Genomic DNA, 26,396 nt, shown 5'->3' with positions numbered 1-26,396 from the left:
GGGCCATTTTGAACAGCAAGATCACCCACAAAAAGCACAAAAATGTGAAAAACATGACAAAAAAGGACATTTGCTTACAGTATCAGGGCTGAAATGAGCAAGGATGTCAGTTTGACACCAGCTGGGAGTGTGTGCATTGGGTAACTCATATTTTTCATTGCTCTGCACATACATAGATGACCAGAAAGACCCCACAAGTAATGATTTTGGGGTTACTAATAAATTTTAGCAATTAAGGGAATCCACGAATAATAAGCAACTGTATGATTTTTTTCCAAAACAAGACCAGATTGAGTGTGTCTCCTTTTTGCAGAATTAGGAAATTGATTTAAGGGATTCGAAAACATAAGTTGAAACTCAGATTGGAACAAAGGCTGTGGTAATATTGCTTGAGCCAAGACTTCTCTTTTGGTATCTTTCTTTCCAGTTTTAGTATCTGTGCTGCCGAAGCAAGCAAGTATTGGTCTTTTTCTTAATCAGCTTTAGTAAGGCCTAAATTTTACATAGTAAAGGCACACATTTTAAGTGTATGATTCATTAAGTTTTGATGAATACAGACACCCAGGTAAGCACCACCACAAGCAAGATGTAGGACATTTCCATCCCATCAGCAGCTTTTGCGATTTCCCTGTCTTCCACCCCCATCACAGATCCGCTTTCTATCCCTGAAGTTTCAACCTGCCTTTTGAGCCTCACTTAAATAGAATCCTGCAGAACACCCCCTTGTATTTGGCTTCCTTCATTCAGTGTATTTCAAAATGTATCCGTGTAGGTGCATAGATCAGTAATTCATTGTTTTTTTATTGCTGAGTATTTTGCTGGATGGATATGCCCCACAATTTATTTATTCACCTGTTGATAGACATCTGAGTTAGAGTATTTCCAGTTTGGGGCCATTATGAATAAAGCCTCTACCAATATTCAGGTAGAAGTCTTTCTTTGGTTATGTGTTTTTGTCTCTCAGGTTAAATATCTAGGGATGGGATTTCCAGGTCAAATGGTAAGTGTATGTTTAGCTTTTTTTAAAAAAAAAGCTGCTAAACCAGGGTGGCTCAATTGGTTAAGCATCTGACTTCAGCTCAGGTCATGGTCCTGGGGTCCTGGGATCAAGCCCTGCATCAGGCTCCCTGCTCAGTGGGGAATCTGCTTCTCCTTCTCCCTGTGCCCTTTCCCTCCGCCCCTCAAATGAATAAATAAAATCTTTTAAAAAAAGGAAAGAAAGAAACTGCCAAAATATTTTTTTAAAGGAATTGTACTGGGGCGCCTGGGTGGCTCGGTCAGTTACACATTGACTCATGATTTCAGCTCAGGTCATGATCTCAGGGTTGTGAGATCAAGCCTGCCTTAGGCTCTGTGCTGGGCATGGAGCCTGCTTAGGATTCTCCCTCTCCCTCTGACCCTCCCCCTGCCCCTCCCCCTTGCACACGCTCTCTTTGTCTTAAAAAACATTTAAAATAATGAGTTTTGAAGGCACCAGGCTTGCCTCAGTGGAGCATGCAACTCTTGGCCTTGGGGTTGTGAGTTTAAGCCCCACATTGAGTATAAAGGTTACTTAAAAATAGATAAAATCTTAAAAAGTAATAAAATAAATAAATAAAAATAATGAGTTTTTGCCAATTCATCCTTCAACAAATTTGTTTTTAACCACTTACCTGGAATCCCTATAGGACTAGGGGAGAGTAATGAAAGAACAGAGGAGTCCAAAAGGCCACACTTTGGACAAGGCCAGTCCCTAATAAAGTATAAATTGTTTGATTACTGATTTCCTAGTAAATGTGGGTGCCCAGATTCCCGCTCGTGTTACCTTTGGCATGTTTGTCCCTACCCAGGAAAAATGACTGATTGGTTTTCAGTGAAGGAATTCTGGGTGGAATTTGAAATACTGAGGTATAATGGGGTCCTTGCTAAGGATGGGAGTAAAACCAGGTAATAGATTGCTTTTTTTTTTTTTTTTTTTTTGCCAGAGTTCTTTATCGGGCCAACGTGCCAAGCATAGCCATTGAAGAGGCAAAGACAGACCGTTTTATTGTCTTAAACTGGTTATTCAGCCCCACTGTCCTGGATTCTTGACATCAGTATGGCCTGAGTATTCCTTCCTGCTGGTGTGGGTGGCTGTGGGTCTGAATCCATCAGCTGCCCTCTACCTAGTTGCTGGCCCTTTTACCAGAAGGCATTTAGATGTGTTATCACCAGTAGGACGCAAAATGTGGCTCCTCCATTTTCATGACTAAGGTGGAGAGCAGTGCTTTGCTTTTTCTTTTTGTTTACATAACTTGGATGTGTAAACACACACATTCCCCCTTGTCAATTAGGGTTACCAACCGAACAGCTCAGAGACTGGATCTGGCCAACCAAGAAGACTGTTTCAGTTCCATGCGGTTGATGTAAAGTACAAGGTACTTTCACCTGTACCCCTGACCCAGCAGCCTGCGGACTGGCCTCGGGATCAGAGTGAGCCGTCAGCTCAGCTTGCAGTGCTTCTGCCCAACTACCAGCCCTAGTTGGTTGACTCACCAGGTCTTCTCTCATTTAGTAACCCAGTTAAGGACAGGGATGTGTTGCTCCTACATGCCTCTCAGCGAGAATTTCTCATCTAGGTGTGGGATTAGGCACTACAATGAGGAGCCCCACCTGCTAGAGCAAGACAGGCAGGGATCTGGTCTGCCAGTCAGGGGTGCAGTAGGAAGCAGATGGGAGCCCACGCATGCATCTCCTGCCCAACAGTTCAGAGAGGAACCTCTCTGACCTTTTTTTCTACACAAGCTGATGACTGTCTCCAGTTGGGATCAGAGATGGGAGGTGGCTAACAGCAGGCAAACTCCATTCCTTTCTGTTGAGATTTATGTTTTGAAACTTTGAACTCTCCCTTCTCAAGTAATTTGTCTCATCAGGTAATAAGTAAAAATAGTAATAAAATATTGAGCCATCTGCAAAGTTTCTCATTTAAGGCTGCCGGTCCTTCCATTGAGGCTTTGGGGTTGTTGGTAGAAATGTATGGCTGCTATACATGGGTGTGATTTGGAGGCTAGACCTGAAGGGGACGTTTGCTGTCTGAGGAAACACCATGGATTGCATATCCTGAAAGAGTTCCCCCTTCCTAGCCTTTCCCCCAATATTCTCAGTCTGCTTGGTATAGGAAAGGATTGGCAGATGTGTACAGTGACAGCGCATAGAATGTCTTCGAAGAGAAACCTGATTTATCCAGTTTAACATGTATAAGTCCTGACCCATCATTTCATTTCCAGAGGTTTGTCTTATTAATAGAGGCATGGGTAAGTAAAGTGGCATTTTCACCGACGTGCAAAGGGAGCAAAGACACACACAAACACCCACACACACACACACACACACACATACACTCGGGCCATGTGATGAAAATACAAACTGGGCTATTGAGAGATAACTTAGGAGCCCAGACAATTACCTGAGCACCCCCTACCCCTTGCCTCCCAAAGAAGTGTGCTTACGCCGCAGAGAGCCATACCAGCTGCACCGTGAGAAGGTTTACAGTAAAAGGACCTGATTCGATGATCATCTCCTTGTTTATGGAAAGAAGCAAGGAACATGCCTGTGACAATATAATAATGGGCTACATGGTCAAGGCAGATACTCTTGTTAGATCTTGTTAGAAAGAGGGAGCTTTCAGGGACGCCTGGGTGGCTCAGTGGTTGAGTGTCTGCCTTCGGCTCAGGTCGTGATCTCAGTCTTGGGATCGAGTCCCACAGTGGACTCCCAGCAGGGAGCTGCTTCTCCCTCTGCCTCTCTCTGCATCTCCAATTCTGAGGGAAGTTTTCCTTATTCTCCTGGTTCCCTTTTGGAAGCATTCTACTTTGATCCAACTTAGATACCCACAGACAGGGAAGGCGTATGTTGGTAGCACAGCTTTAGCATACACACTGTGGAGCATAGTCAGAGTATTCCAGAGGCTCAGCTACTAGTCATCATGGTTAAGGCACATTCAACACAAGTGCGTCATGCCACTGAAAAATTGGGCACTGCTTTGGCTTTTGTGCAGGGACTTGTGCCCCAAGCCTCCAAAGTATGAATCCTAGGACTCCTGAGAAGAGAAGGGCCCCTCCATTCCACCTGCCCAGGTGACAGCGTTTAATGATAGAGTGTGCCCTGTGCCACTGTTACCTCCCTGAGGCCAGTTCAGCTCCTGCTTGGAATTTGTGAGAGAAAATAGAGTGCTAACTATAGATGAAGTGATTTTTGGATATGCATGTTTGCTTAATCGCTAGGTTTTATCAGCCTTTTAAAAGATTACTTAGGGGCACCTGGGTGGCTCAGTATTCTGCCTTTGTCTCAGGTCATGATCTCAGGGTCCTGGGATCGAGCCCATTGGACTCTACTTAGTGGGGAGTTTGCTTCTCCCTCTACCTCTATGCTCTCTACCACGTCTCAAATAAATAAAATCTTTTTTTTTTTTTTTAATAAAGATTACTTTAAAATACATGCATTTGGTACAAAATGTCCTGCTCTGATAAATCATCCCATCCCTGGTGAAGAAGTATTTTACCACAGCTGAGCGGCTTTTCCTTAAAGCAAAGGGGCAGGGAGATGGCTAAAAGAGAATGCTTCATTTAGAGTCCTCTGTATTTTCTAATATACTATGACCCCACAGAGGTGCCTGCTATAATTATTCTTAATCGTTCTGCATTCTTAGTGTAGAATTGCTGAGGGTAGTTGAGAGCAAGGATAAAGTAGGATAGTTGGTGAGTCTGGGGCTGGAAGCAAAGTGGTTTGGAGAGAAGAAAGGATCACTGTAAGAAGCTGGTTGTGTCCTCCCCCATCCCTTTATTCAGTATGACTGCTGTCCTTACAAAAAGGTAGAGCATGCAACTCTTGATCTCAAATTTGTGAGTTCGAGGCCTATGTTGGGTGTAGAGTTCACTTTGAAATGATATTGAGAAGAGATAGAGAAACACAGAGGGAAGAGATATGAAGACACAAAGGGAAAGGTCCTGTGACAACAGACGTGGAGATTGGAGTGACGCTGCCAACAGCCAAGGAGTCCTACAGCCACCAGAAGCTGCAGGAGGCAAGGCAGGATCCTTCCCTAGAGAGAGAGAGGGCATGTGGCTGTGCTGATGCCTTGAATTTGGACTTCTAGCCTCCAGAACTGTAAGAGAATACATTTTTTACTGTGTGAAGCCACTGGGTTTGTTATGCAGTGTTATAGCAGCCTTAAGCTAAGGTGTGCAGGCAGTAGGAGGGAAACTGAAGTACCTAACACCAAGCCTAAATCTCTTCTGCTTTATTGTTTTGGTTACAGTTGGCCTTGCTGTAACCCTGGCTTCTGATTTGATGCTGTTAAGGAACCGCAGTTGAACCTCAATATGTCAGAGACATGGGGAAGCATCTGGGCCCAGTAACTCCCAGAGAATGGTCTTAATCTAAACAATTGTGTGAACATTTCTGTTGCGCTTATGTGACTTGGTGACACAGACTGAGAAGAATCATGAGCCATACTCCTTGAGTTTAGGCTTTCAATGCCTAGGTCAGAGTAACTTGTCACTAGGGGAGACAAGTTGGCATGGCTCCGTTTGATGAGTTTTCAGAAGATAATACGCAGGGTCAACTCAGCACATTTATTTCTAAGCTGTAAGCAAACATGTCATGTTTTCTTTTTACTGTGATCCTTTTCATTGTTCTATAGGACAGGAATCTTACTGTGGGAGACAATGGCCAAGTAAGGGGAAGTCACTGTTAGTTTGGTGCTAGGAAGCCCCACAGATGTTTGCTCACCTCAGAAAATCATCTGCAAAGAAGCAAAAGTCAGGGCATCTTAATCAGAGCAAAAGGCTTGTGTGTTTACCACACCAAGCCCCAAAGAGGCCAGTTTGTGTGGAAGCGTTGTTCAAACACATGGGGTAGGTATGTGAGTCTCAGTCTCCATTGTCTTGGTCAATAAAGATGAGGTCAGATGTGGTGGCGATTATAGAGATACGATGGGTACAGGCCATCATAATGCCACTGGCGCCACTGCTCAATAGCTTCCCGGCTTCTCTCTTCCTGTTCTGGGGAGCAGAGGTAAAGTCGTCGTGTTAGTATGGAGAGGACTCTGGTCTGAGGAGAACCACCAAGCAGTCATCAACCCAAACTGCCTACCCTGTGATGACATGAACACACTGTGCCTGGGTGTACTGGTGACAGAACAGTCTGAGCTTGAAAGACCTCACAGAACAGAAAGTCCAAAAGCCTCACTTTGGGGACCAAGCCAGGCAGGAGAAAGAGCTGGTAGCCAGGAGAACCAAGATCAAGAACTATTTCCCAATTCTGTGCTCTTTCCCCTACACAGCCAGCAAAGCAGGGAGAGGTAGCTAATAAAGTGCAAAGAGGACAAAACAGCATGGAAAAGAAATGACAGGCTTTACGGTTGAAAAACTAAATCACAGAAAGAACTATCAACTTCAAGTGATGGCGTCATAAGTAATTTTTTTTCCTCAGGCTTTAAAAAGAAAATTATGTTTTAAAAACTAATAAGAAAATGGGGTGGATGAAGTGGAGGGAAATTTGATAATCGTTGATTCTGAATGATGGTTATATGGAGGTTCTTTGAACTACATTGCCATTTGAAAATTTTCAAAGTAAAAGGCTAAAAGAACAGAAGGGAGTTTTTAGTGAGTAAAAGAGTCTTATTTAATGAGTAAGAAAGTCTTGATTTTGCTGCCTTTAATCAGTTCTCTGAATTACAACTTCATTCAATTGTCAAATTAGGCTAACCTGATGCCAAGTCCACACTGCCCGTTGTTGGTAGGGACCACTAAAGCACAAGCAGATTTACAAGTCCCTCAGTGTGTAAAAAGGCAACCATAAAAAGTTCAACAGCATTACCACATAACCTCACAATTCTACTCCTAGGTATATAACTAAGAGAAGTGAAAATAGAGACAAATGAATGGATAAACAAGAAGCTATAAACACACACACACGTATGTATTATTCAATCATAAAAAGGAATGAAGTTCTAATAACATGCTACAACATGAATGAATCTTGAAATGCAGTCAGTGAAACATGCCAAAAGACCCATACTGTGTGATTCCACTTCTATGAAATACCTAGAACAGACAAATTGGTAGAGACCAAAATGTATTAGAGGTTAACAGAGACTGGGGGGAAGGAGGAACTAACTGTATTATAATGGGTACAGAGTTGATCTTTGAAGTGATGAAAGGGGTTCTAGAAATCCCTAAGTGTTGCTAGTTGCACAACCGTGTGAACATACCAAATGCCACTGACTTGCACACTTAAACATGGTTATGATGGCAAATTTTACATAGATTTCTTTGCCACAATTTTTCAGTGTTTGTGGAAAATGTTGGAAGGATAAGTTTTAACAGAAAAAAGATAATACTAAGGATTCAGAACCCCAGAAGTTATCCTTACCTACCTCTTACTTTTTTAAGTGTGGGCTTCACCACCAAAAAGCCTGTGAACCTGACTGGTACTTGAGAACCTCATTCTCTGGGGCATTGGGTGAACAGGGTGGCATCAGGGTTTGGAGAAAATGGGTGTGTCCCCATGGTCCTTAGACACCCATGAGAACCAGATGCCCTCAACAAGAAGGACCCCTTGTTACCACTGGGTATGTTTCCTTCCTATGGGAGCTAAGAGTCAGTGCTACCCTTGATCTTAGAAATCCCTTTTGGGACTTAGTAGCCCAGAACAGCCCAGAGCTTAGAGTCAGAGGCCCCAGCTGGGCTTTGCGAAAGCCCATCAGACCTTTCTCAGGCCAGATAGATCATAGCTACTCTTTGCCGACCTTAAGAGGCTGATTTTGACATAGAAGTTGATTTTTTTTTTCTCCAGATCATGCCAATTTCTTCATACACCATTTCACTTAGACAAATTGAAGGCGTCTCTGGTAAAGGTGCTAACAGCATGGCTTTTGTGTAGGGGACCACTTGCTGCTGAGCAGCTTTAGCCAAGCCAGGTGTCATGCAACCAATCCCAGATGGGCTGACCCAAGCTTCTTGCTCTGAAGGTGGAAGCAGACTTTGGCTCCCACACAGACCTTAGAGGTAGGAGCTCAACACAATCTTTCCTGGCACTTCCAGAGGCAGAAATCAAAGGCCTAACAGCATCTTTAGCTCATAAAACTGGTAATTTTGAGTAGAGAAGCAACCAGGAGCCACAATATTCCCAGAACAGGTCCCGTGTCCTGGATGGACGGATGGGCTTTTGAGATGGAGTGCTCAGGCTCTCAGGAAGGTCACTCTGGTCCAGATCACGTGCCTAAACTTCCTCCTTTGGAAATCCTAGTCCTTTTGTTTAGCCATGGTCATCCCTCAGCTTTTGCTTTTAAGGGGTGGAGACAAACCTGCAACTGCTGCCAGTTATTCTGAGAATAAGTGACACTGTCAGATCATGATAGCCAACTGAAAAACCAGTGTCCTGACTGAGGAGTATGTGGGGGCCTCAGCACTACCCCAGGGTCAGGATTTCACCAACCTGGCTACCATGCAGCAGTTTTCTGGGGCATACGTGAGGGAGGAGGAGGAAAATTGAAATGCATTTCATGTCATTTACTCTCAGGTTGGCTGGACCTGCTCCATCTCTTTGCCTCCTTTTATCCAGCTCTGGGGAGACTAGGGAGTGGGGGTGGGGCACACTCTCCTTACCTCACTCTGTCCATCTGCAGGGACCAAGTCCTGGATTGAAGAAGGTTCCCCCAAGACCTCCACACATGTGATTATCCTTCATTTATAAGAACATTTCTAGGCTGGCAAACATACCTTGGTTCAAATCCCTGACTAGTTATGGCAGGTTGGATATTCAGGCACCCTTTCTGAGCCTGAGTTTTTAAAACAAAAGCACAGAAATTTTAAGACCCAAGAGGCTGGTTATAAGGGTTGGGTAGTTCCAAATAGCCTCTGTCAGAGCAGGTGTTCAACCAGTGACAACAGCTCTGTCACTACAGTGCCCTTAGACCCACAGCCTGGCCTGTGGAGTCTTCATCTTTGTGGGTAAGTCCTGAGGCCCCTAAATGCAGTCTCCTCTGCCTTTGGTAGAGGGCTGGTTATCCCTCAATTGCCTGACCCCTTACCCCAAGGTTTTCTTCATTGTGAACAAAAACTGAATATTCTCCACCCAGATCCTAGGGATTTGGACCTGAAACATTTACAAATGCCCAAAATAGATGACTTAAAAGAACCAAAAAACCCTGAAGGAATTTTTGCAGGCCATATTCTCATTTTTTAAATGCTTCACCTTAAGTTGTTCACAAAGGTAAATAAATGTCCAACAGAAATATTTGCCTCTGAGTTACAACAGCCTGGGGTTTTTTCCAGGATGTTCCCAAGAAAGCTTGATTTGGTAGGATCCAAGCCCAGCACCTGTTTGCAGAGCTCCAGTGCCACTTGTGAGGCAGTGGGCATGAGGCCTGCAGCCCTTGGGTAGCTAGTGATTGTATCCTGTTTCTAAGAGATGCCCTTGGAGAGCGTTACCCCCCAAGTCCACAAGAGCATACAAGCCAGGAGGCTTATGACTTAAGAATGAAAATCAACTCTCTAGCAAAGGTCACCTAAACTGGAGCCTTTTCTCCAAGCTCATGAGCATTAAGGAGCTTGCTTGGGAACATTTCCATCTTGAAGTGTGAGGAAAGACCCAAATAGAAATAAACATAAATACATACCCTGGACTACTAGCCTCAGCCCTATTCGATATTTCTATGGGGTTCTGCTCTGGGTGACACTTGGGAACACTTAATAGATGCAGTGCAAAGTCCCATCCCAAGCCTTGGGAGGGAGACTGGTTCAAAGATAGAACCTCCCTCTGCCTACACCCAGTTGCCCCACAGAAGACTTGGTGAAATAAGCATTTCCTGAGAGAGGGAGGAGTCCTGTCTGCCCAAGGGCTGAGGCAGAGAATGATGTGTGCTGTTTGCCTGGCAAGAGACTCTGAGGCAAAGGCCCAGGCTTAGGAAAGACCAGTCGCGTAAGGGCACAAGCAAAACATATAAAACTTACAGCATGCCCAACATTGTGGGTGAGTTGTTTTCTGAGGTCAGGGTTCCTGGTTTGGTTGCACGAGTCAGGTAAGACACTGATTATTAGAGTGATTAGGTGAACAAAGGCCAGAATGAGTAGTTCCTAGAGCCATCATGTTGATGTGAATCCAGGGGGGTGGAAAGTGAGTTTGAGATCTTTCCAATCCACATGTAACCAGAGCTAAGTCACCAGTGTAGGTGCCAAGACAGAGAACATAGGCCTCCGTCATGATCCCCCAAGGAGAATGAGAAAATACAATCAGCCAGAAATTCCCCGAGCCTGTGGAAATCCAGGTGTTTCCTCCCTCTTCATGCCTTCTCAAGTTCGGGAGCCATTTGTGTGACTTTCTTCCTTCAAGACTCCAATAGACGTGAACTGAGGAAGGAGCCTCTCCTACCCCTCCCGCCTTCAATTACAATATAGGGAGAAGTGGAGGCAACTTTTGATTTTCCCCCAAAGACCCACTTCCTTGAAGATGCTGGTGCTAGAGTTCTTACCGTCATTTTGTTCCTCTACGAAGTTCTCAAACTCATTCCTTTGTTCCTCATGGTACTCTCTCCGCAGCTCATCAGCCCGCAGTTTCTGCCTGTTTTCCGCTGGGAAAGCGCAAGAAGTGAGAGTTGCCTTCAAGAATGGGGGCAGTTGTACACATTTAGGGGAACACAAATCATTTTGTCTGAGAAACTTTAACCTTCAAGAAGATGATTTACTCCTGAGACAGACTTTAAAACGTGAAGGTCCCAAGAACTCACCTCGTCCAAGCACTGCGTTTTGCAAATGAGAAAATCGATTTCACTTCCCTCATAAAATTAATGGTGCATTTAAGTATACTGGGCCAGTTAGAAACTAGAAATCCAGTGATGAGAAATGAATTCTAGGGGCACCTGGGTGGCTCAGTGGTTGAGCATCTGCCTTTGGCTCAGGATCCTGGGATCGAGTCCCGCATCAGGCTCCACACAGGCAGCTTGCTTCTCTCTCTGCCTGTGTCTCTGTGTCTCTTGTGAATAAATAAATGAAATCTTTAAAAAATAATAATAAAGAATTCTAGGAGGGAATAACCAACTTAAAGTAAATTTCACATTGGAACATCTGGGGGGCTCTGTTGGTTATGGGTCTACCTTCAGCTTAGGTCATAATCTCAGGGTTCTGGGATAGAGTCCCGTTCAGTGAGGAGCCTGCTTCTCCCTCTTCCTCTACCCCTCCCCCTACTCGTTCTCTCTCTCTCTCTCTCTCTCTCTCTCTCGTGCTCACTCTCTTTCTCACTCTCTCATGCACTCCTCTCTCAAATAAATGAAATCTTAAAAAATAAAGTTAATTTCACATTAATATCTTCAAGTCCATCTTTGAGTACTTGTTCCAGCCAAAATGCGTGCCAGGCACAGATTAAAAAGGCAAGAAAGATTCTGTTCCTCTATTTTAGAGGCCTATCGTCCGGATAAGGAGAAAGATACAAAAATAAGTCATGCCCAGCATTATGGCTACTGTGATACAAACGTATGCAGGGCAAAATGATGGTAGGGATGATAAAATTAGGTAGGGCAATCTGGAGGATCCTTGATATTTGTGCCCTTAGGCAGTTACCTCCCTTTATGTGGGCTGGCCTTATGGCCTTATTGACTCTGCTAATGAACAGAAGATGGCAGACATGATGGAATGTGGCTTCCTTCTTGGGAGTCCCTTGCTCTGAGGGAAGCCAGCTGCCATGCAAGTGATATTCTGGAAAGGCCCACTCAAGGCAAGGAACTGGTGGCCTTGACAGGTAGCCAGCAAGGCGTAGAGGCTTGCTTGAAGGCAGATCTTGCAGTCAGGCCTTGAGATGACTGTAGCCTGGGAGGGACGCTGACCCTGAGGCCCCCAGCTAAGGCATATCTGGACTGCTGATGCCAGCGACTAGGAGTCCGTAAATGTGGTTTTAAGCTGCTAAATTTAGGGGCCCATTGGCACACAGCAGTAGGTAACTGGTACAGAATATGAGGTGACCAGGTAAACTTCCTGATGAGGAAGAGACCAACTGCTTCTTTTGTAAGGCAATGCATTCTAGTAAAGGTGACCGTTAACGTGTTTTGTTTTTGTTTTTGTTTTTTAAGATTTTGTTTGAGAGAACAGGGAGGAGCAGAAGGAGAGAGAATCTCAAGTGTAGAGCCCGACACAGGGCTCCATCTCTTGACTTGAGCTGAAAGCCAAGAGTCTGACATCTAACTGAGCCACACAGGTTCCCTGGCTATAAACTTTTTATGAGAAATATTAGTTTGAGATGATAAAATTGGAGGGGGGGGAGGGTACACCTCCATGGTCAGAAGAAAACTGTCACCCAACCGTACCTTGAGCCCCAGCGGGAACCCCCACCTGAATCACTACATCACGCTTTACCTGCTCCAGCAGGTGCAGCTGTCTCTGCTTTAATTTAGCCTGAAAATAAATCTTTCTAGATTGGAGGCTTTTTTTTTTTTTTTGGATGTAAAATAGTTTCCAGGTTCATCCATTTCTACCCTTAAATCTTGACCTCTTTCCATGTGAGAGCTCTAGTTGTCTGAACGAAATTACCAAAAGCTCTCTTAGTCTCAGAATTGTTTTTAACTGGGCTTTAACTGAACAAATCCACAACAGCAGGAAGGCCATGTCTGATGCCAGAGGAACTGGCCCCTCAAGGACAACTCTACTCCTCTGGTATCACCACATCAAAGAGGGGAGACTGAGGTGCTGTTGTCCCCACCAGTTTGGCTGTGCAATAGGAAGTCAGGGGCAAAGTGGTGACAGAAGCCAAGAAATTGAGGAAGCCATTGGTTTCCTGCCCCACCCCACATTACAGTGGTGCTGGCACAAACAACACAGTATTTCTTTGTGAAATGATAATACCATAAGCCATCTGAAATCTTTGAAAGTTAAGGGGCTTAGAGTAATAATACATAAATAAATACTAGTTATTTATATTATGTTATTTTAACTCAGAGTAAAAGTCCAATTACCTGTGAATTGGTCTCACTGCAGATTCCATGTTTTTCCCCACACTTGCCCCTTTACCCACATAGTTGTAGGACTCTTGAGACTGGCGAAGGAATTGGTACTCCAGTCCTCCCCCATGCATCCACCTCCCCACCACCACCACCAGCTTGCCCCACATCCATACATTTCTCAAGAGGGAATTGAGGCTCAGAGACGGGCAATGACCTAATCAAAGTTACACAGCTGGTCAGGGCATCACTTGGGACGAGCAGAGCCCCAGGTGCCCATGCTCCAGGCACCAGAAAGCCACTGGGGATGGCAGGCAAGGGGGTCTGGAGTGTAGGAAGCAGGTGCTTAATGAGCCATCACCAGTTCCTAACCAAGCATTTTCCATTCCTTTGTACTTCAAAAAAAAAAAAAAGCGGTCTTCCCAAGTTGCCTTTCTGGAGGAGCAGCAGATGGGACTCTGGACTCAGCGATGGCTACGGACAATTTAAGTCCTGGGACAGAATGCCATGTTAACACCATGCATCCTGTGCACTGTGTACATCCCTTCTCAGGTTCTGCATTGTATTCTCAGCGTCTCCTCTCATCCCAGAGGAACGTCTTGCATCTTTATCCAGAGGATTAGAGATGTCAGATGCCTGTTTCCTGATTCCAGATTGCATTCTATCAATGTTACCTGCCTGTTACCCAGCCCGAGACATAACTGGGCTCTGTTCTCCTGCCCCTGCACAGGAGTTGACTGGGTGACAGCAGGTGAACTCAGGTGTGTCCTATGTCTTCACTAGGCTGTCCTGGCCCACCCCACCCTCCATCCACCCACGACTGACCCACAGAGCTTCTCTTTGAGGAGAGGACCTCATGGCTTCATCACACTCCTCATGGTTTTGAATCAGCTTAGGAGAATGGAAACTATTCGCCTCTCCCAAATTCACACCTGTTCCCCACTGGAAGCCTGCCAGGAGGCCGCTTCTCTGATCTCCATCACAAACTGCCCAGCCTTCATCACAGCCCTTCCAGTATTCGATGTTTGCTAACTTCTAAATCTCAAGTTGTGAGAGGCCTGGAGATTTTCCCGGTGTGGTTCATTCTTATCCAGTTGGAGGGGGTGGGAAAGGAATTTCATCTTCAAGCCTTTTTCATTATTTGAAAACAGTCTTGTTATTTTTGACAGAGCTTGTAAAGCTTTCTGAGTGTGCCGAGGGACACAAAGAGTTTATTCAGACACGTGCACAAGTAATGAATCAAGCCACAGCCTCAGAAACAGAGCTCAGAGTCCTTGGAAGAATCTAGTCCAAGGGCAGAAAACTCAGATGCCTTCCAGGGTCAGCAGGTGGAAATGAGGATCCTTGCCAGGCAAGGGACACCAGGGCCTACTTCAGACTGAGAAGGAGACACACTTCCAAGCTCCAAAGTCTTCCAAATGCATTGGAAATGAAAAATTACAAAAACAAAAAACCCCACAACCACTGCTGGCTGAATACCACAATTTCAGGAGCTTATAAATAAGGAAACTTGGGGCCAAGGGGAGGAAGTGGCCAAGGCCACTTAGCACAGCTGTCACCAAGCCCATAGTCCGAGCTCCCGGTCCTGTGTGCCCTCTCTCTGCTATAGTGCCATTTGTTGCTCTTGCATGGGGGGCCTGCCCGATACCCCCAGAAAGCACACACCCAGATACTGCATTCCCTCTTGACTAGAACATAATTCTTAACATTTAAACTTTCTGGAATTGGGAAGCGTCTCATCCCTGTTAGGTGCATTCAATGTTGCACTGTCTCTTTGTGTGTTCCTTACCCTGATGGGGCAGTCCCAAGATGTGACCCTGCAGTTGAGGAAATGTGGAATTTCTAATTCAGAGCCGCTGTCACTTCGATACCCGATAGTCTATGTGGAACCCTCCCTCTGGGCTCCCTTTGCAGTCCCCAGAGCCCAGCTGACTGTGAGAAAGGAATGGGAGGTGGGGGTTAGGTGCAGATCTCCAGCATCCTTACCATTGGCCTCATCTCGGGATTTGGGGGACCGCTTGTCACGCTTCTTGAGGAAATTTGAGGCATCTGATTCCTGCATGAAAATCTTCTGTTCCACATCTGAAACCCAAGAGTGGCCAGTCATGACCGACGCAAGTTCACCAGGGCTACTACAGTGGCTGGCCCACCTGCTTTGCACCCTTCGGTGACCCTTGCACTCACCTTCCTGGGCCTCTTGTTCTGCCACCTGCTGGGTACCCACTGATGCACCAGTCCCCTCCTGCAGCACTGTGGGAAAGCACAGCATTGAGGGCTGCAGCACCCCAAGAGGAGCCTTTGCCCACCTCACCCACAGCTGGGCTGGGACAGTCCTTCCTGAACACTGAGACTTGCCAGGCCCCATTGTGGGGCCCTGGGTCCCTCACATCCTAGCTGCAGAGCAGTCTCCCCAGGAAACCACCAGGCAAGCTGTTCTTTCTGTGTTGTATTGTGTTATACACACACATAACACACACACCCCAGGTACTACAGTAAGCACACACACACACACACCCGATCTGGGCCAGCTGAGAAGCCTCATCTAACACCAGTCCATCCTGGAGCCTCCCCCCCATACTCACTGGTCAGGAGCACAGCAGCTAAGAGACCGGAGGCAAGGAGCAGCTCTCTCCAGGCCATCTTTGCCAGGGGCTGAGACTCCGTTAGGGAACCTCAGGGCAGAGAGGGTTCTACAGGACTTGAAGCCGGCCGCCAGATCCTCACTTCTGTGCCAGGCATGCCAGGAGGGAGGGAGGCAGGAGACCTGGATGCCCCTGGCAGGGGTGGGGAGGGGTGGGGGGGAGTAGGAGGGGTCTCAGTTGTGACTTCCATTGGCTGCTCCTTCTGGAGCACTGGAGATGTTTTTGGCATCACGCAGACCTTCACAGAAGCAGAGCCTGTCGTGGGGCTCCAGCTGAGACAGTTTTGAAGTGGCCTTTCCAAGATTCTGCACCCAAAGAGTTGCTGTTGGAATTCCCAGCCCAAGAATCAGGATTCCAAAGACTTCCAAAGAGATCCTGGCATCTGCTTCAGGGAAGGTGGGGACTCTAGTCCTGGAGGCTGAAGCCTGTGGGGGGAACCAGGTTTCAGTGGGAGACTGAAATGTCAGGCAAGGAGGGACCAGAAAGCCTGGAAGACCCCCTCAGGTGACTCTCACATGGACATATAGGCTTTTACGACAGTAACCAGAGTACCCCTCACCTTGAAGTATCCCCCAGCTGATGTTCACTGTCAAGCAAAACATAGACTCCTGTGCTGGGGTCCCTTTCAGCCCTTTCAGGACTTTGAGGGAAGAGTGCCAGTTTGCCTTTCACTGCAGAGAGAGAGCAGTGCACAGTGTGTGAAGAGCCCACAGTTGAGCATGTGTCTCTGGAAGGAGACAAAGGTACACTCCATGTAGGGAAGGAAGTGAGTTCCTAGAAGTGAGAACGCTAATGGGATCATAGCTCTGTGTAGCCATCAGGGTACAGTCCCTTTGGAGGTATGTTCTTGACATTCTCCTTTATCATGAACGATCCTCAACTCTCTTACTAGCTGAAGAGTTGCACTTTGGACATTGTTTATAGAGTTTTCTTAATGGTGACCATCACTAAACCTAGGTGTGCCACAGCCCACACCTACCTGAAAGTGTGGGGAGATGGAGGGCACCCATGGGAGTCATGTCCCCCATTTGTCTCATCTGAACTTTTTGGCCATACCCGAGGTGGCAAGGCTAAGTGAGTCCATTTCGAAGAAATGCAGACAGTTCAGTATTTCCAGAGCCCCAGAGCCTTTGAGGAGCAGGGGTTAGGCAGGGCTGAGGTCACAGGAAAGAGTTTGGTCTCCATCGTCGTGAGGCAGCCTAGTGTGTGGGCTACAAGCACAGACCCTGACCAGGCTCCCTGGATTCAACTCCAGCTCCAGGCTTGGCCAGCACACGGCCTTGGGTAGATCATTTACCTCTTCATGCCTAATCCCCTCCTCTGCCACATACTGATGTGAGGATTAGAGTTAATGTACCCAAAGTCAGAATGGTGCCTGGCACACATGGGGTATTGGATATGTGTTTGCTGTCATGACACAGTCATGAACCACTGAATGATTTTGAGCAGAGTAGGGACACAAGGGGTGTTTTTAGGAATACTGCCCTCCCAGTGATGTGGAAGGTGGGAGGTATTATCTCTAGGACTTAGAGAAGGCTTTCACAGTAGACCAGGTGGGACATGATGTTAGGAAAAAGGCAGGAGGATCAGGAATGGAGAAGACAAAACATTTCAAAAGACTGAAGAAAGAATTGATAGGGCTCCACTGATTAGCTGAGGGCAGCGAGAGGCTGGGAGATGTGCATTCAGATGGCTCCTGTGTATCTGGTTTGGGGAACCAGGCGGATGGATGGCAAGACCATTCAATGAGGCAGAGAACACAAGAGAAAGTTCAAAGGACATGCATTTGACAAGTCAGGTATCTGACACTTGTGTTCCAACCAGATCTCCTAATAGCAAATTTAGTGCTCTTCTCATTTTCTCACAACCATAATATTGTGACTATACTAAATCATCACCACAGTCCATTTTAGGACACTTAACCACACCAAAAAGAACCCCAAGCCCATTACCAGTCTCTCCTCATTTTCTCCAACCCCCAAAGCCCAAAGCAACCACTAATCTGCTTTGTGTCTCCGGATTTCCCTGTTCTGGGCATTCTGTCCAAATAGGATCATACAGTGTGTGGTCCATTGTGACTGGCTTCTTTCACTTCAAATACTGTGTTCAAGGTTCGTTTATGTTGTAGCACATGTCAGATCTCATTTCTCCCTGCTACAGAAAAATCTGTGTACAGATATGCCATATTTTATTTATCCATTCTTCATTTAATGGGCATTTGGTGGTTTCTACCTTTTGACTATCATAAATAAGGCTGTTATGAACATTCCTGTGCACAGTTGTGGGTGGACATACATTTTTATTTCTGTGGGGTAGATGCCTAGGAGCAGAATTGTTAGATCACATGGTTCCTTCGTATTTAACTTTTGAGGGACTCTCACATATTTTATATCTTCATTTACTCATCTTTCTTTCATCTTTCTTGCTTATGAAGTCTCTTTGAAGAGAAGTTTCCATGTTGCTCTACTAAAATGATGCCCAGCACAGAATAGGTACTTCATAAATATTTGTTGACTTATTCAATGAAAATAGTCTTGGATGAGGGCATTAAAAGGAAACATTTATAAGCTTATTTCAGTGGGCTATTCATAAACCCACACAGAGACTCAAAATTTCCAAGTTAATGTATCCATGGGTTCAGGATTGTTCTCAAGCAAACAGGAACAAATTCTGTGGTGCATTTATAGATTTCCTTAGAGGGTAGCCAAGTTGACTTTAACGTTTTCCTCCATTTGACTAAAGTTTAGACAGGTTTCTTCCTGATGGCAGGCCCCTGACCTCCCTTTTCTTAGAGCATTTACTTTAGAAAACTTGCAATTTATAAATTCTTTTTCTGCCCCTCTGAAATCTATGCAGATCTTCTTCCAGTCTTTTGCTGGTCTTACAGTCCAGGAATATCTTTCTCAGGGACCTGGAGACCTTCTTTTTGAGATGAAAATATCACAGGAGATAGCATCCCCATTTCCCAGTCTCTGTGGGAGGGTAGACACTTGGCTTTGGTGGGCACCCCGCTCCAATTGTGAAGGGCAGGTAACAAATGCAGGTGGCCTGAGATTCCCCTGACCCCACCTCTTAAAAACTCACCAGGTCCTTGCTTCAGTGGAATTGAGTTTAGTGTCACTACACTATTGCAATATCCCTGAATAAAGTCTTCCTTACCTTTTTAGCTGTCTTTTACAATCTTAACTCTGAAAAAGTCATTGATTCAGCATATCACCTGATCCACCAGGGCCTATGGGCATGACTCATGTAAATCGAAATGGCCCTTGGGGACAGTGTACCCAGCCAAATGAGATCACTAGATGCTATGGCCCGTGGTAAATGTTCTCCCAAAACAAATATGTAAATCCCATTTTCAGCACCTAATATTAAGAATATATTATGCTCTGGGGCTACTGGGTAGCTCCATCAGTTGGACTTCCAACTCTTGATTTTGTCTCAGATCATGATCTCAAGTTTGTGAGACTGACCTCCTTGTCAGCTCCAGACTCAGCAGGGAGTCTGCTTCCCCTTCTCCCTCTCCTTTTGCCCCTCCCCCACTCACACACTGTCTTTCTCCCTCTTCTCTCTATAAATAAATGGGTCTTTAAAAAAAAGAAGAATATATTATGTTTTTTCATGTTATTTCATTTTCAATGGACTAATTATGTTCCTAAGCTCATTCCCCCTGCCCATTTGGTAGGGTGAGTTAAGGATTATACCAAAAGAGGGACTCATGGGACACCTGGGTGGCTTAGCAGCTGAGGGTCTGCCTTCAGCTCAGGGCATGATCCTGGAGTCCTGGGATCGAGTCCCGCATCGGGCTACCTGCGAAGAGCCTGCTTCTCCCTCTGCCTCTCTCTCTGTGTCTCTCATGAATAAATAAATAAAATCTTAAAAAAAAAAAAAAAAAAGGAACTCATGACCCTGGGAACAAGGAGATCCCCAGAACTCAACTTCCTCAGGAATCCCCATAGCAAATATAGATGAACATTTTTTTCTGCCACCTCCTCAGGTTGCAGGAGCAGTTAGAAAACCTTAGATGTGAATGTGAAGGCTTGTTTTTTGGGCAAGAGGGTGACATTTACAAAAAATGTCTCACCTGGTTTGATGTTCCTGGAGCTAATGGTGTTGACACAGTGGGGTGTGGACAATGAGAGCTTCGTGAGTCAGGACAACATTTCTAAAACCTTTCTTGTTGGTTATTTTCCTGTGAAATACATTTATTTCTCTTCTAGAGTGTCATGGAGCTTCTTTATAGCTTTTCTCCTCATGTCGTGTGACAGAATTTTATTAGCCCCTATGAAAATGGTCTCTAGTGGTCTCCCTGTGGAGCTAAGTCTGACAAGAGTTGTTCCCTTCAGAAAAAGGCACGAAATATTCTACAGCTGCATAGAGTACTGCCAGGAGATCACTCGTATCTGGGTTGATCTTCATTCAGCAGGCAAGCACTGTGTTGGCTACAGTATTCCTAAAATATTAAAATACTTTCTTATTAGTGGATAAATAGCCACTTTCTTGAGCCATCTTCCCAAAGCCCTCTTCTGCCCCCAGTGCTCCAGGCTCTTCTCCATAACCCATGCTTTCCACAATCCATTCTCGAAAGGGGTGATGCTTGGCCCAGCAGGGAACTTGCAGAACCCTGCTGTGCTTCCACAGTTCACCTTGATTCTGATTGATCACTGACCTATGCCAGCTAAGCATATTTCCTGTCACTCTGAATTTAGGGCTTTCTGATCACCCACTGTTCCTCTAAACTTGCCTTGTGTTTTGTCTACCTCTCAGGAGCAGTGAGGAACACCTCTGTTCTATTTTCCATATGAAAAACTACCCCCAACCACCGTCATAAAAAAGGCAGCTCACCGGTTTACCACCTGCCTTCGGCCCAGGGTGTGATCCTGGAGTCCCAGGATCGAGTCCCACGTCGGGCTCCCTGCATGGAGCCTGCTTCTCCCTCTGCCTGTGTCTCTGCCTCTCTCTCTCTCTGTGTCTCTCATGAATAAATAATAAAAAAAAAAAATCCCACATCTACTACAAACCCACCATCCCAAGCCCAGATTCCCAAGATACAGCCAAGGCAGGCTTTGCTGCTGCCCTCAAGACCCTTGATGTACATTGGGGAAGAGACTGAATTTCTGGACTCTGCCATTGTCATCAGATGGGGGTCTCTAATGTTCTCATTCTTGGGATGGATGAAGGTTCATTCACTTTACTCTGAAGGGTCTAGAGATGTGGACCTCACATTTGCACATTCAGATCTCCGTGGTGCTGTAAAAATACACGGTGCCTGAATGTCAACATCTGTGTGTGTGTGCACTTGAATGTGTAATCAGTACATGCTGATTAAAAATCTCCATATTTTATTTTTTCCAACTTTATTTAGGTATAATTGACAAATGGAAGTTATATGCATTTAAACTGTACAACTGATGTTTTGATGTGTACATTGTGGAATAATCATCACAATTAAGCTAATTAACGTATCCATCACCCCAACCTGTAAGGCTTTTCAGTTTATGTGAGGTCTCAGCACTGATATCTTTTACAATCGTTGGAGGTGGTTATGATGAACAGCTAAGGCTGAAAACCACTGGTACAAGTATGTATATATATATATATAATACTTATGTAGAGATACACATTCACATACTCATCCAATTTTAGATTTTATTTATTTGAGAGAGAGCACAAGCAGGGAGAGGGGCAGAGTGAGAGGGAAATGCAGACTTCCTGCTGAGCAGGGAGCCCAATGTGGGGCTCGAACCCAGGACCCTAAGATCATGACCTGAGCCAAAATCAGATGTTCAACTGACTGAGCCACCCAGGTGCCCCTCTAATTTTTTATTAAAGTGTGTGTGTGTGTGTCTGTGTCTGTGTTGGAAAAAAACTTATAATAGGAGTGGGCTTGATTTTCTTTAGTTTTTTGGAGTTGTTTTTTTTTTTTCAAGTTTTGTACAGTGTCATGCAATCATTTATAATCACAAGAAGCCAACGTGCTGTTTGTAAAATAACTTTACTGACCTTTCTAGATCAGCTCAGCTTTCTGTCTGAGCCCCTTCAACACCCAACAGACTTCTCTCCCCTAAATTCCTCCCTGCCTGTGGCCATTGTAGTGCCTCCAGCACTTCACAGAGACTACAGATGCTTACTCTTTGTTCATGCTGGTATGGTGCCTCCCCCAGCCAAGGAGTGCCCGGAGGGAAGGGTCTGGCACATTTTTGCAGGGACAGAGGCATTATTGATAACTTGGGCCTGAGCTGGTGCCAGGAGTCATTCAGTTCTCTGAACAGACACTCTCTATTTCTCTCTGGAGATGAAGCCCAGAGCAGCTTTCTGGTCTCCAGATGGGCTATCTAGGAGAACGGAAGGGAAAGGATGGATGCATTGGCAAGGGCTGTGGAAGAACATACAAGTGAGGTCTGTGGGATAAGAAATGTGGGCCAAGCTGACTAGGGTTTCTGTCTGTCCAGGAATCTGGTGAATGTATGGTTTGTATTCTGAGTTCTTCACAGTTCTGGCAGCTTGACACATCTTGAGGCAGACCCAGGGAGGAAAGGAACTGAGTCACGTCAGGAAGCCTATGTAGAGGTGAGCTGTGCCAGAGGAAAATAGGCACACTGGCCCCTGCCTTGCCATCCTCATGGGGATGGCTTTGAAGGCAAGCCTCTGTGGGGACTCTGTTTGGTAAGTCCTGCATTGGAAGTCTGAGAAACCAGAGGGACTAGAAAATGGCAGGTAAGATCCCTGGCCTTCTTCCTCCTAGTAAATGTCAGAATGCATCTTACTTGGAAGGAGAAAGTGTCATCCTATGTGACTTCCCAGTTGTACCCTAGCAGTGGGGAATATATTAGGATGTAGCTTCCCTAAATTTTGGACACACCAGCATAGCAAAATGCTTGAAGACAAAAGGGTACCAGAGTCAAATAAATTTGGGAACTACTAGACTATCCCTCTCCTCTCTACCAGATTCACAATGCAGAAGCATATTAAAGGCTCTAACAAGTCCTGCAGCTGGAAAATCCCAGCATGCCTCCAAATTTAGTTGACCATACCATCTTAATTCATGGTATACCTGTTAATATTCAGGGTCCATTTTGGGAAGATCTGAATCGATTACTTTATGGCAAGAGAGTCCATAGCTAGAATGGTATTTGTCATTAATCAATTCCCTTTCCAAGAAAAAGCTTAATTTGGGGCACCTGGCTCACTCAGTGAGTAGAGCATGTGAGTCTTAATTTCAGGATTGTGAGTTTTAGCTCCATTTTGAGTGTAGAGCTCACTTAAAATCTTTAAAAAAAGCATAATTAATAAGTATTACATATTTGGGTCACTGTCCTCAAATAATATACTGGCCAATTGACAGATTATTAACTGGAAACCGTTGTGGGTTTTTTTTAATGATAACATAATAAGCTATGAGCACCAAAGTCATTGATAGGGACATAGAATTGTCCAGAAAAGAGAGTGGTCAGTGTAAGCAGGAAAGCTTCTAACAGAGTGCCAGTGTAAAGAAAGATGCAAGTCTCTGAAGGATGAATACAGTATGCTTCAGGATAGAGAGTAGGAGAAGAAAATCATGTCCCTCCTATGTCCAACTTTGGACCAGATTAGAAAGATTCTGAATTCGAGGCCATCTGTTCTGACCAGCGAGAATATCAGGAAAAATGGCATCTCATCCTATGACCTAGTTAGACTCATAAGCACCCTTTTGAAAAACAGTCCAATTTAGGGCATGGAAGCTCAAAAATCATTCATTTGCATATAAACAAAGCCTTGAACATATAATAAACCTGTCCCAGAAACAGCAGCCCTTGACATCTCCTTACATGCACACTATCCTTCATGTTATCGATTCTCCCAACATCTCTGGGAACTCAGGGCAAGTGGCAAGCTGTGGCCATTGTTGCCAGGGCAGGCTCTGCCCCAGCTCTCTGCTGCCAGACAGCCTCCAAGGAAGGCTGGCTGGCTTCCTTCTACCTAGCTCAGGAGCCTGGCTCTTAATTTTATTTCGATCTGTTTATTGTTTTCACTGAAGTAAAACAAGGGAAGGGGCTACTATAAGATCGTACAGTGTGTTAACAGCATGAATTGTCCATGCTGGTAAAATGGTTAAAATTGAAAAAGAAAACAAAGTCCCCTGCCCCAGATCTTTGCCACTGGCACTTTTTAGCACAGCTGATTCCAGGGAAGGCAGCTAGAGATGGACAGGTAGAGAAGCAGCTCCTGGAGACATGGGCTGGAGGGAGGCTGATCCTTGAGGCTCTCATCTTTATAGAAATAGCTGGGGAGTGAGAGAGGCAGAGACTGGCTGTCATGTGGCACAAAGAGGGTAAGGGGACAGAATCTTCCAAGCATGGAAAGAGCTATTCAAGGAAAAGGTAAGAGGAAGCTTATGTATGATCTTGTAGAGTGTCTGGGTTGTCCCAAGGCCAGAATTACCACATTTGATTCTCAGAACAACCCTCAATGCCGTGGTGAGGGGACTATCACCATTTCAGAGATAAGATTGCTGAGGCTCTCTTTTTCTCACTGGGGTCCTAGACAAATTAAAGAACAAAACAGAAGGTGGAGGTTAAAACGTCACCTTTATGACTCAAAATCTAGAGTGTGAGGAGCCAGCAATGTATATGAGTTCCAGTTGCTCTACATCTTCACCAACATTTGGTGATGTTACTGCTTTTAATTTAGCCCATTGAGTGATTGTTATTAAAACTATATTATGCTATAGTTTCAGTTTGCATTTTGCTGATGACTGAGGATGTTGAGCTTTTTCTCATGTTTTTACTGGCCATTTGTATGTGTTCCTTTGTAGAGTTCCTGTTCAGGTCTGCTTTTTTTTTTTTTTTTTATTGGTTTGTCTTTTTATTATAGATTGTTTATGTTCTTGATATGATATTTTGTCAGATATAAAATTTTTAATGTATTTTTAAGTACTTTGTACAAGGTTTCAAAGGTCTTCTCTAATTTCTTATACAAGTTTTGTATAATTGGGGTGCCTGGGTGGCTCAATTGGTTAAGCACCTGCCTTTGGCTCAGGTCATGATCCTGGGGTCCTGGGATCCAGCGCCACATCAGGCTCTCTCTGCTCAGCAGGGAGCTTCTCCCTCTGCCTATGTCTCTGCCTCTGTCTCTCATAAATAAATAAAAATCTTTTTAAAAAAAGTGTGTAATTCACCTTGAACTGAATTTTGTGTATGGTATGATATAGGAGTCAGCATTTGTTTCTTCTTATTTTGGATATCCAATTGTTCCAGCACCATCTGATGAAAATTTTTTCTTTCTCCATAGAATTGCTTTGCTGTGTCTGTCAAAAATCAGCTAACCATGTATCTGTGTGATTATTCTGTTCCATTGATCTGTTTGCCTCCCCTGATGTCAATACCAATTGTCTTCAGTTCTGCAGCTTTTTATGTCTTAAAGGCACATGGCCTAAGACCTCCAACTGTGTTCCTAATTTTGCTATTCTTCATTCTTCTCTACTTCCATATACATTTTAGAAGCACTTTAGGTGGATTACTTTGGGGACAATTGCAAGCTTAACAATATTGGTCTTCCAATCAAGGGGCATAATGTCTCATTCCATTTATTTTAATCCTCTTTAATGCCTCTCAGCAATGTCTTAATACTGTTCTGTATAGAGGCCCTGCACAGCTTTTGTTGAATTTATTCCTAGGTATTTTATGGGGGTTTTTATGGAATCTAAATTTTTTATTTTTTAATTGTTTGCTGTTAATATATGCATATGCTATATATTTTTGTGTATTGACCTTTTCTCCTGCAATCTTGATAAATTCCCTTTTTTATATTAGGCTTTTGTAGGTCCTTAAGGATTTTCTATGTACACAGTCATGTTATTTGTGAATAAGAGTTTTCCTTCTCTCTTTCAAATCTGTATGCTTTACATTCCTTTAGGGCAGTGGCTAAAGTCTATGATGAGAGGCTGCGTAAAAGTGGAAGAATACCATCTCGGGGAAAGTATAGTTTGTCCTCACTAAGTGTGGTGTCAGCAGTTGGTTTTCTGCAGGTGTCCTTTATCAGAATGAGATCCTTTCCTTCTACTTCTAGCGTGCTGAGCTTCTTGTTGTTAATGTTACTGGGTTTTGTCAATTGCTTTTACTACATCTACTGAGATAATGTACAGGTTTTCTTTTATTACCTTAATGTGATGAATTACAATGATTGACTTTCAAATGTGAAACCCACACACCCTGTATTCCTGGGGTAAACCCTACTTAATGCTACTGGATTATCTTTATTATTTACTGCAGAATTGTACTGTGCTCGTATTTTATTTACAGTTCTTGGATCTGTGTTTTAGGCTATTGGTCGTAGTTACTTTGTAATATCTTTTACTGATTTCAGTGTCAAGGGAATGCTGGCCTCCTTGAAGGAGTTAAGGAGTGTTCTCCTCTCCTTTCTCAAAGATGTGTGTAAGATTCATATTATCTCTTGAAATGTTTGATAAATTCACCAGTGAAGCCATTGGAGCTCACAGTTTTCTCTGAGCCTGGAGTTTTGTGGGAAGTTTTAAATTACAGCTTCAGTTTTTTTTAACAGATATAGATATGCAGATATATAGCTATTCAGATCTTCTATTTGATGCAAGCTGCCAAATTAATTGGAAGAAAGCTGGACATAATATCCTGTTCTTTTTTTTTTTTTCCTATTCTTAACCTAGTCCCATTTCTGTGCTGTGTATTGATGTCCCCTCTTTCATTCCTAAAATTGGAAACTCACATTTTCATCTTTTCTCTTTATCAGTCTTGCTTGGTGTTTATTGATTTTATTGATCTTTTCAAAGAACCAGCTTTTGTTGTCACTGATTCCGC

At 44.5% G+C, this 26,396-nt stretch overlaps 2 protein-coding genes across 10 annotated transcripts in view; one reads left to right on the top strand and one right to left on the bottom strand.

Moving 5' to 3' along the window:
- The window catches only part of MCM10 (minichromosome maintenance 10 replication initiation factor), an 87,856-nt gene that overhangs the window by 40,532 nt on the left and 20,928 nt on the right, over nucleotides 1-26,396 (top strand). For 2 of the 7 annotated variants that reach the window (XM_041768129.1, XM_041768128.1), the window contains exon 21: nucleotides 2,313-3,482. The exons of 2 other annotated variants lie outside the window; for them this stretch is intronic. The gene's annotated coding sequence lies outside the window, so the exon portion shown is untranslated. 3 more of the 7 variants (XR_005989617.1, XM_041768134.1, XM_041768130.1) reach the window with 3 other exon arrangements.
- On the bottom strand, nucleotides 5,670-15,586 carry UCMA (upper zone of growth plate and cartilage matrix associated). 3 transcript variants are annotated; one of them, XM_041768136.1, is made up of 5 exons: nucleotides 15,529-15,586; nucleotides 15,131-15,196; nucleotides 14,933-15,028; nucleotides 10,493-10,591; nucleotides 5,670-6,020 (listed from the first exon to the last, which is right to left on the bottom strand). In XM_041768136.1, exons 1-5 carry the CDS (start codon nucleotides 15,584-15,586, stop codon nucleotides 5,923-5,925), a joined length of 417 nt encoding a protein of 138 aa, XP_041624070.1. In that variant the 3' UTR covers nucleotides 5,670-5,922. The 3 variants fall into 3 exon arrangements, with proteins under 3 accessions (XP_041624070.1, XP_041624072.1, XP_041624073.1); XM_041768138.1 differs by lacking the exon at nucleotides 14,933-15,028; XM_041768139.1 differs by lacking the exons at nucleotides 14,933-15,028; nucleotides 15,131-15,196.

This window comes from Vulpes lagopus, chromosome 8, assembly GCF_018345385.1.
Source record: "Vulpes lagopus strain Blue_001 chromosome 8, ASM1834538v1, whole genome shotgun sequence".
Taxonomy (NCBI): Eukaryota; Metazoa; Chordata; class Mammalia; order Carnivora; family Canidae; genus Vulpes; species Vulpes lagopus.
This window is presented reverse-complemented; position numbering and strand designations above follow the sequence as displayed.